The sequence below is a fragment of the Chiloscyllium punctatum genome, chromosome 30 (assembly GCF_047496795.1).
Source record: "Chiloscyllium punctatum isolate Juve2018m chromosome 30, sChiPun1.3, whole genome shotgun sequence".
Taxonomy (NCBI): domain Eukaryota; kingdom Metazoa; phylum Chordata; class Chondrichthyes; order Orectolobiformes; family Hemiscylliidae; genus Chiloscyllium; species Chiloscyllium punctatum.
This window is the reverse complement of record NC_092768.1, coordinates 18,942,779-18,953,400: the sequence shown is the minus strand read 5'-3', so window position 1 is coordinate 18,953,400 and position 10,622 is coordinate 18,942,779. Positions and strand designations below refer to the sequence as shown.

General features: G+C 51.3%; 1 protein-coding gene and 1 non-coding gene across 2 annotated transcripts; both read left to right on the top strand.

The window, feature by feature from the left end:
- The first annotated feature begins 6,352 nt into the window (after positions 1-6,352).
- Positions 6,353-8,963, top strand: LOC140454992 (uncharacterized). The gene is made up of 2 exons (XM_072549667.1): positions 6,353-6,570; positions 7,040-8,963. The coding sequence occupies exon 2, from the start codon at positions 7,195-7,197 to the stop codon at positions 8,545-8,547; it is 1,353 nt and encodes a 450-aa protein (XP_072405768.1). The 5' UTR covers positions 6,353-6,570; positions 7,040-7,194; the 3' UTR covers positions 8,548-8,963.
- On the top strand, positions 6,999-7,163 carry LOC140455783 (U1 spliceosomal RNA). The gene has a single exon (XR_011953034.1). It is a non-coding gene; the product is annotated as a U1 spliceosomal RNA (small nuclear RNA).
- Positions 8,964-10,622: the final 1,659 nt, after the last annotated feature.

Sequence of the window (10,622 nt, the reverse complement as noted above, 5' to 3'; positions counted from 1 at the left end):
CCCGATCTGGTTTGTGTGCTCTCTGCCTTATTGGGCTAATTTCTCCCACAGGGTCGGTATGGCCTTGTTGGGGCCGAAAGGCCTGTTTCCACACTCTAGGGAATCTAATCTAATCAGATATCTATCTTGTGTTTCAACGATCATAAGCACATCTCATTGATAAAACACGTTCTGTTATTAGTGTAAGTAAGCAAGTCCCGTAAATCAAAGCCATGTGGAAATGTTTACATTGGAATCACAGGCGACTGTTTTTCAAAGCAACAAAGGGTGTCGAAAACGTGGAATGTTCAGCCAGAGAAGATGGTGCTCTCAGTTTAAGCTCACATCCAAACAATGTTGAGAAATCTTTGCTTGTACCTGGCACCTTTAATCTTAATCACTTGGACTAAATAGCTTGTCAGTTTCACCCGATCTGGTTGTGTGCTATCTGCTTTATTGGGTAATTTCTCTGCAGTTCCGTGCTCAGCAGCCTGAAGGAAGAAGATGGCTCGATAACGTCATCTCAGGCTGACGTCATGAGGATCAGTAAATCCTTCTATGCCAGTCTGTATGACGCGAAGCCGACCGACAGCGCGGCCTCCCAGTCGTTCCTGCCCTCTATCACAGAGGTCTTAGACGACAGAAGACAGGACAGGCTGGACCAGCCACTATCTCGGGACGAGCTGACCAAAGCCCTTGAGTCCTTCGAAAAGATTAAAACTCCCGGAACTGACGGCTTACAGATCGAGCTCTATCCCGCTCTGTGAGACTTGATCGGCCAGGACCTGCTGGAGGTGTATGTCAGTATGCTTCAGGCAGGTACCATGAGTGAATCCATGAGGAAAGGCATCATCACCCTCATCTACAAGCGGAAGGGAGAGAGGGAGGAACTCAAAAATTGGAGACCTATTTCACTATTGAATGTGGATTACAAAGTTCTGTCAAAGGTCATCGCCAACCGGGTCAGGTCTGCCCTAGGGTCGGTGATTCACTCTGACCAAACCTGTGATGTACTGGGTAGGAAGATCGCTGAGGGTCTCGCACTCCTCAGGGATACGATCGCCTACGTGCAGGACAGAGGGTTAGACATCTGCCTGATCAGCCTGGACCAGGAGAAAGCCTTTTACAGGATATCACACAGGTATATGAGAGATGTTCTCTCAAAAATGGGCTTTGGGGAGGGAATCTGCAATTGGATCAGACTGCTCTACACCAACATTGTCAGCGCAGTCTCAATCAATGGGTGGGAATCAGATAGCTTCCCAGTCAGATCTGGAGTCAGGCAGTGCTGCCCTCTCTCTCCTGCCTTGTTTGTGTGCTGCATAGAGCCATTTGCCGAGTCCATCAGGAAGGATGCGAGCCTGAGAGGGGTGAGTATTCCTGGCAACGGGGGCCTGCAGGTTAAGGCCTCCCTGTACATGGAAGAAGTCGCCGTTTTCTGCTCGGATCCGCTGTCCGTGCGCAGGCTCATGTGCATATGTGACCAGTTTGACCGGGCCTCGGGGGCCAAGGTAAACTGAGGCAAGAGCGAGGCCATGCTCTTTGGGAACTGGACCGACCAATCCTCGATCCCCTTCATCATCAGGGCCGACCGCCTGAAGGTGCTGGGTATTTGGTTCGGAGTGGCTGGGGCGTGCGCCAAGTCTTGGGAGGAGCGTATCAGCAAAGTGAGGCAGAAACTGGGCAGATGGAAGCTACGATCGATCTCCATCACGGGAACAAAACCAGGTTATCAGGTGGGAGGCACTGTCATTGCTGTTATACGTGGCACAGGTCTGGTCTATTCCCAGAACCTGTGCCACTGCAGTCACCCGGGCCATCTTCCAGTTTATATGGAGATCAAAGATGGACTGGGTCTGAAGGGACTCGCTGTATAAAGATCTGGGCAACGGGGAAAAAAATACACCCAATTCCATCCTGACCCTGATGACCACCTTTGTGTGTGGCTGCATCAAGCTGTGCATGGATCCCCAGTACGCAAACACCAAGTGTCACTAAGTACTGAAGTTCTACCTGTCCCCGGTGTTGTGTAGGATGGGCCTGGCCTCGCTGCCGCGGAACGCTCCGAGTAGTTGGACCGTTCCGTATCACCTGTCCATCGTGGAGAAATTTATGAAGAAAAACACCTTTGACCACAAGTCCATCAGGAAGTGGTCAGCACGTAGTGTCCTTGATACCCTTCGGGAAAAGGAGAGGGCGGATCCTGTCGAGCGGTTCCCTGAGCAGACTGTCAAAGCCATTTGGCAGAATGCCTCATCGCCAGAACTTTCCAACAAGCACCAAGACGTGGCTTGGCTGGTGGTGAGATCCTTTATGCATGCCCGGACTCTCTGCCGCACCGCACGCTGCCCTCAAAGTGGCTGCGGGGGGGACGAGACTGTCACACACCTCCTTCTGGAATGTGCCTATGCAGAGGAAGTCTGGAGAGGAATGCAGTGGTGCTTGTCGAGGTTCGTCCCGAGCAGCGCCGTGACGCGGGACTCCGTGCTCTACGGCCTGTTCCCCGGGACTCACACCGAGACGAACATTAACTGTGCCTGGAGGATCATCAACTTGGTGAAGGACGCTCTCTGGGCGGTCTGAAACCTGTTGATCTTCCAGCTGAAGGAGTTGACCCCGACCGAGTGTTGCAGACTGGCACATTCCAAGGTCCAGGACTACGTGTTGAGGGACACGCTGAAGTTTGGGGCAGCTGCAGCCAAGGCGCGGTGGGGAAAGACCACCATGTACCATCTGCCTGCCTAAAGAAGAACAGGGGGCCCATGCAGTCATTGGGCTCTGCTGGTGCCTCAGCTAAATATGTAATGGCACAGAGCTGTATATATGAATGATTACTCTGTCTCTGTCTACCAAGAAATGGAATATTTAAGGATGTATGGCAGGACTAATTGTACAGATTATCAAAATATTTTATGAATACAGTATATTTTTGAAATTAAAAAAAAGTTTGTCGATATTAGTCGACAGCTCCTTTGTCTCTGAACAGGGGAAGCGAACCTGACATTTTAAATATAGCCCAATTCGAAGCTGGCGGCCAGCCCTGTCCCAGCCAGTCAGACCAGAGAAAGGCTGGATTGGAAAGCCCTGCTAGATTATGTTCAGGCTCTTAGCAGGAGCATTAGTGTTCCACACACCCAGGTCAGAGGTTGGAGCAAAACCTTGCCAGGGTGGGATGGATCTTTGAGAATGCTGGCGGCCTTTCCTTGACAGCGGGTCTGGTAGATGGATTCTACAGATGGGAGGTTGGCCTTTGTGATTGTCCGGCGGAGTTCACCACACTCTGTAACTGTCTCCGATCTTGAATGGTACATGCCATACCAGGTGGTGATACATTCAGACAGAATGCTCTCGATGGTGCACCAATAAAAGATGGCAAGGGTATTTTCCGTCATGCCCAATTCCCTCAGCTGCCTGAGAAAGAAGAGACATTGTTGGGCCTTTGTAACCAGTGCATTCATATGAAGTGTCCAAGAAAACTTGTTGTGGATGACCACTCCCAGGAGCTTGACACTCTCCACTCGTACCACCTCTGTGCTGATAATGTGTAGGGGGGGGAGGCATGAGTAACATCCCACCGAAAGTCAATAATGAGTTCCTTGGTTTTGCCGGCATTGAGAGCTAGGTTGTTCTCAGGGCACCATTTTTCAAGGTCTTCCACCTCCCCATCTGTGACCAATTTTGTCGCCAACTGAGATTCAATCGACTGTGGTGATGTGATCAGCAAATATGTAAATGGCATTACTCTGGTATTTGGCGATGCAGCCATGGGTATACAGTGAGTACAGTAGGGGACTGAGTACGCACCCCTGGGGGGATCCAGTGTTGAATGTTGGTGAAGATGAAATATTGTCCCCAGTCTTCACTGATTGTGGCCTGTGGATCAGGAAACTGAGGATCCAGTTGCAGAGAGTGGGGCTCAGTCTGAGATCACTAAGTTTAGTAATCAGTCTCGAGGGAATAATAGTGTTGAAGGCTGAACTGTAGTCAATGAGCAGGACTCTTACATAGCTGTTCTTGGTGTCAAGATGTTCTAGGGAGGAGTGAAGGGCAAGTGATGTGGCACCTGACGTGGATCTGTTGGTCCAATAGGCAAATCAGAATGGGTCAAAGAGTGGTGGGGAGGCTGGTGTTGACTAATGCAATGACCAGCCTTTCAAAGCATTTCCTGACCACCAATGTTCGGGCCACAGGGCAGTAGTCATTGAGACATGCTGCACGAGCCTTCTTAGGCACAGGGATGATGTTGGCCCTCTTGAAGCAGGCAGTGAGAGCGGCTGGCTGCAGGGAGAGCTGGAAGATGTCGGCCTGGTACTCCATCTGGTCCCATCGCTCTCTTTGGATTCACATGAAGGAAAACTGATCTGACCTCTGATGCGGTGAATATTGGGATAGGTTCATTAGGACTGGTCGGAATAGGTGTTACCTCTCCACCAAAATTCTGCTCAAAGCGAGCATAGATGGTGTTGAGACGATCTGGGAGGGATATGTCATCGTCTGCTATCTTGTCCCTTTTTAAAGAAAATACAGCTCTTTTGGGATTCTGAAAACAGCATTGGCCAATTGAATGGCCTGCTGGGAAAACTGGATAACTGAGGTTGGATCAGGCCAGACCAACAGGTATGCACACCTGTTACCATGATTGATGACATGGAATAGGTTTTAATAGGACAGTGGGAACTGTGGTATGAAGGCAGGAAGCTTGCAGCATTCACTTGGATCAAGTCAGACAGATATACAGGCCATTCAACTTGATTGATTGTATCGGTGTTGACAGGACAATGCTGCAAGGTTTCGGGTGGAACAGTAGATCTGAGTTTCAGTCGAACTGCTATTGGGACAGTTCGACTCCTCGGGTCCGCTCAGTCAATAGGGAAATTACAATATCCAATGCTGTCTTTTGTAACAGTCTTCCCGAGATAGAATGTCAATTAACATCAAGTAACTAATTCATGCTAATTACATTCTTACACCAAACAGCACTTGGAGGTGACCCAGATAACTAGTTCAAAGCCCAGTCTTGATGAAGGGTTAGACCCAAAACATTGTCTTCTCCACCTCCTGATGCTGCCTGGCTTGCTGTGTTCTTCCAGCCTCCTGTCAACTAAAGCAACTCCGATCAGACGGGTTCCCTCACACACTCCAGAGAGAACATTAGCACCAAGAATCAGAAACCTTGGGAGCAGGAAGAACAGCCTGATCTTCAGTTTGTCCCACTATAATCGGGGTAGTATAAACCTCTTTATCACCCTCTGAAAATGCAATCTTTCACAAATAAGAGATGCCTTGTCCGATGCTGGATTTGAACCTGGGTCTCTGGTGCTGTGAGGCAGCTGTGCTAACCACTGAGCCACCATATATATGTAAAGACATTTTAATGAACAAAGGATAATTTTAAAAATTAAAAATTATCTTGCGTTCTCAAAGACAGAGGGCACAGGCATTAAAGAACTGTAAAGTTGCTCTGGAAATGAGAAGGACAGGTGGGTTTTATAGAGGCCCTACATGGGAGTAGCACGGCGGCTCAGTGGTTAGCACCGCTGCCTCACAGCACCACGGCCACAGGTTTGATTCCAGCCTCGGGCGACTGTGTGTGGTTTGCACATTCTCCCCCCGTGAGTGTGGGTTTCCTCCCACAGTCCAAAGGTGTGCAGGTTAAGTGAGTTAGCCGTGCTAAAATCGCCTGAAGTATTGGGTGCATCAGAGGGGAAATGGTTCTGGGTTGATTACTCTTCCAAGGGTTTGTGTGGACTTGTTGGGCTGAAGGGCCTGTTTCCACACTGTCGGGAATCTACTCTTGTACTTCAACCATAATAACCACGTGTCATTATTAGTATCAGTAAGCAAGCAAATCAAAGACACATATGAAAATAATATTTACATTTGAATCACAGGAGACTGTTTTTCGAAACAACAGAGGGTGTTGAAAACGTGGAATGTACATCCAGAAAAGGTGGTGCTCTCAGTTTAATGTCACATCCAAAGAGCGTTGAGAAATATTTACTTGTTCCTGTCACCTTTAATTTTAACGGTGACGTCTCCTGAAGGAATTGATTTGCATGGTGGAACACAGAGGGGGGAAGATTGCAAAGCTGCAGTTTCACAAAAGAAGATTTGTTCAATTTGTAGGGATTAGGAAAAAGCGATTTCAAAATATCCTTTAAGTTTCACCAGCAAAGCTTAAAAATTGCTTTTATTCGCGTTCACCTCACATTGTAAACAGTGTTTGGTAACAGAGAGCTTCAAGAACATGAGCGATTTCTGGCGATTTGTTTTGGTGAAAGAAGAGTCAGTCTGAAGTGGGCGGGGAAGGGGCGGAGCGTCTTTGTTTCAGGACGAAATGCAAATTAGCGCAGCTTCTCAGGGCGCCCCGTGAGTGTCATATTCAGTGAAACATGAGCCTTTCCGGATGTTCCGTGATCCAGGTCAGAAATTGCGCTGTTTCACAGACAGGGAACCAAAGAGAGGTGTATTTCCGATTTTCGAACACGCAGTTAGTATGAGTGTGAGAGGTATGGGCTGTTGTTGGGTTTGAGCGAGTGAGAATATTGAGCATACTTACCTGGCAGGGGAGATACCATGATCACCAAGGTGGTTCTCCCAGGACTCACACCGAGACGAACATTAACTGCGCCTGGAGGATCATCAACTCGGTGAAGGACGCTCTCTGGGCGGTCCGAAACCTGTTGATCTTCCAGCTGAAGGAGTTGACCCCGACCGAGTGTTGCAGACTGGCACATTCCAAGGTCCAAGACTACGTGTTGAGGGACGCGCTGAAGCTTGGGGCAGCTGCCGCCAAGGCGCGGTGGGGAAAGACCACCGTGTAAGATCGGCCTGCCGAAAGAAGAACAGGGGGCCCATACAGACGTTTTTTTTTGGGCTCTGCTGATGCCTCAGCCAAATATATGTATATATACAAGATTGAAAAAATGCACAGGATTGTAAAGGACAAGAATAAAGTCGAATCTGTGTTTGTAAATATGGACATATGTATGGCATGATCCAATGTACAGACCATCAAATCATTTATGAATAAAGTATATTTTTGAAATAAAAAAAAAAGGTTCTCCCAGGACGAGGCTATCCCATTGCACTTCGGGTGTGCTGACGCCTGCGATGTCCCCAAATGCGGGATACTCGACTGCAAAATTTGTGGTAGTGGGGGACTGCGTTCGCGCTCTCCCCTGATTTACAAACAAAAAGCAGATCTATCAGTAGATGAGGCTCACTTGTGCTTCATACGGCTCCCTATATCCCGCGTGTTGCGGCCTTGCAGCAGCGGACGTGTACTGCCTGCAGGATTTCCCTGAGGCAGGCTACTTCGATGTGACCTTCAGAAGCGTGAAGCAGTGCGAACAGCTCCTGAAGGTCTTCAAGGAGAAGGAAGGGGAGCCGCTGTTTTCCATCTTGTCAGCGACCCCATTGTGTGTGCTTCCTGCACAGAGGAATCGGGTTGTTACAATCCATATGTACAACCCCTACGTTCCAGCAGCTGATGTCCTGACCTTCCTGGGAAGGTACGTCCAAGTTGAGGGAGAAGCCAAGCGGCAGGTCAGGGTAACTCTGAGGGCCGATGACAGTGGGAACATCCTCCACCCACCCTCGAGCTTCGCAATCGGAGGGAGCAGAGGCTACCTGACATATGCAGGGCAGCCCAAAGTGTGCCGAACCTGCGGGAAGTCGGGACACGTGGCGGTGGATTGCAAAGTGACCATCTGCAGGAACTGCAAACAGGAGGGTCGCTTGACTAAGGACTGTCGGGAAGAAAAGAGCTGCAACCTGTGCGGAGAGGCGGGCCACATGTACAAGGCCTTCACAAGACGAGGAGCCGCCACCTACGCACAGATGGCCGGAGGTGGCAACACGAGCCGCGGACCGACAAAGTCCAACGAGGTACCGCGAATCAGCAAAGGAACGGTGTCTGGAGGAACCCAGAAGGAAGGGAAGGTTGTAGAGGAGCAGGCGGCAGACAGCGGGGAGATGCAGCAGCTGACCCAAGCTCCTGCAAGACAGACGGAGGAAATGGAAGAGGAGGGATCAAAGGAGGCAGAGCAGTGGATTATCGTCAAAAACAGGAAGAGGAAACCTCTCAAGGGCCCCAAAGCCACCAAGCGAAAGGGGAAGAGACACCTAAAAGATGAGGATACAGGCAGCTCCTCTGAGGGTGAGGACGGGCGCAAGAAGGGTCGCCACCAGAGGAAGAGGCAGAGCGCCGTGGGGAGAAAGGAGGGCAGCACCGCCCAAGAAGGAAAAGACGATCCCTCTGAGGGGATGGGTGAAGGCCTCCCCCTACCCGGTGAGAACCAACGGGTACCCACCGGCCCACAGCTCCAGGTAACTGGGAGCAGCGTCCCAGTGACAGCCCTGCTGTCAGATGGAGAACGGGGCGATGAGGACCCTGGGTCCGACACGATGACACCAGGGCGGGGAAATGACTCCAGCGTGGAGCCGGACAACTACCTCAGCCCTGGGAAGGTCCAGCAGTTTGCTGTCACCACGGGGATGCACGCAGCTACCCCACTGGAGCAAGACCAGAAGAAAATGGACACTGGTAACCCCGTAAACGGTTAAAATGGGGTTTAAAATTGCCAGCATAAATGTGCGTAGCATTAAAGCGGCTACGCGATGTGTTTCAATGCTGGCCTTCCTGGCCGACGTCAAAGCCGATGTCCTGTTTCTGCAGGAGTGTGGGATACCGCACCTCAGCAGTTACAGGAGATGGTCGAGCTTGTGGGCCCACGGGCCGTCATTGTGGTCGGGGGGCAACGATAGCCGCGCCTCCGGCCTGGGTATCCTGTTGCGGGGAGGCAACTTCACCATCTCCGAGGTTAAGGAGGTGGTGGGCGGGCGCCTCCTCGTCGCGGATGTTAAATACAGAAACGCTCCCGTGAGACTAATCAACGTGTACGCCCCAGTGGGTAAGAGTGAACGGTTGGCCGTCCTGCAACAGCTTCCACTGCTGCTGGCTACGTCCAGGCCGGTCATTCTGGCCGGAGACTTCAACTGCATCATTGATGCAGATGGACGATCCGGCGGGGGGGACAGTAAACCGGACGCTACGTCTAGGGCCCTGATGGAAACGGTCAAAGACGCCAAGCTGCACGACGTCTTCAGCACCCCTGTAGATGGAGCGCAGCGTAGATACACCTGGTCACGGGCAGACGGGTCTATCCGCTCAAGGATAGATTACCTGTTTGTGTCCCGAACGCTCTCGGTCAGATCCACCGACGTCAAGCCGGTGTTCTTCTCTGACCACTGCCTCCTGCTGGCCGACTGTCACCTACAGGACGAACAGCGGGCGGGCAAGGGAACGTGGAAACTGAACACTAAGCTGTTGACCCCGGGAAACATCGAAGAGCTCAAGAGGGATTACGCAGGTTGGAGAACCGTGAAGCCCCTCTTTGAGTCTCCAGCGGACTGGTGGGAAACGGTAAAAGGGAACATCAAGAGGTTCTTTATCCTCAAAGGTGTCCAGGAGGCGAGAGAGAGGCGGGGAAAACTGTCCCAGCTCCAGGAAAGTATGCAGAACCTGCTCCTGCTGCAGACGATGGGGGTCGATGTCACGGAGGACCTCAAGGAGGTGAAGGGCCAGCAAGCCTCGCTCTTCGCCTCGGAGACCTCCAGGATAATCTTCCGGTCCAGGGTCCGCTCGGTGGAGCAGGACGAGACGTGCTCACGTTTCTTCTTCCAGAAGGTGCACAAAGAGAGCTCCGTGCTCAGCAGCCTGAAGAAAGAAGATGGCTCGGTAACGTCATCTCAGGCTGACGTCATGAGGATCAGCAAATCCTTCTACGCCAGCCTGTATGACTCGAAGCCAACCGACAGCGCGGCCTCCCAGTCGTTCCTGTCCTCTATCACGGAGGTCCTAGATGATGTAACACGAGAGAGGCTGGACCAGGCGTTATCTCTGGATGAACTGACCAAGGCCCTCGAGTCCTTCGAAAAGAATAAAACTCCCGGAAGCGACGGCTTACCGGTCGAGGTTTATTCCGCTCTTTGGGACTTGATCGGCCAGGACCTGCTGGAGGTGTATGTCAGTATGCTCCGGGCAGGTACCATGAGTGAATCCATGAGGAAAGGCATCATCACCCTCGTCTACAAGCAGAAGGGGGGGAGGGAGGAAATCAGAAATTGGAGACCGATCTCACTGTTAAATGCAGACTACAAAATCTTGTCAAAAGTCATCGCCAACCGGGTCAGGTCTGCTCTGGGATCGGTGATCCACCCGGACCAAACCTGTGCTGTACCGGGCAGGAAGATCTCTGAGAGTCTCGCGCTCCTCAGGGATACGATCGCCTACGTGCAGGACAGGGGGGTGGACACCTGCCTCATCAGCCTGGACCAGGAGAAAGCCTTTGACAGGATATCGCATACATATATGAGGGATGTCCTCTCCAAAATGGGCTTTGGGGAGGGAATCGGAAATTGGATCAGACTGCTCTACACCAACATTGTCAGTGCAGTCTCAATCAATGGGTGGGAATCAGATAGCTTCCCTGTAAGATCTGGAGTCAGGCAGGGATGCCCCCTCTCACCCGCCTTGTTTGTGTGTTGCATAGAGCCATTTGCCGAATCCATCAGGAAGGATGCGAGCCTGAGAGGGGTGACTATTCCTGGCAGCGGGGGCCTGCAGGTTAAGGCCTCCC

What these genes read in the sequence shown, in the direction of transcription:
- LOC140454992 (XM_072549667.1), top strand. Translation starts at nt 7,195, where the DNA reads ATGAGGCTCACTTGTGCTTCATACGGCTCCCTATATCCCGCGTGTTGC.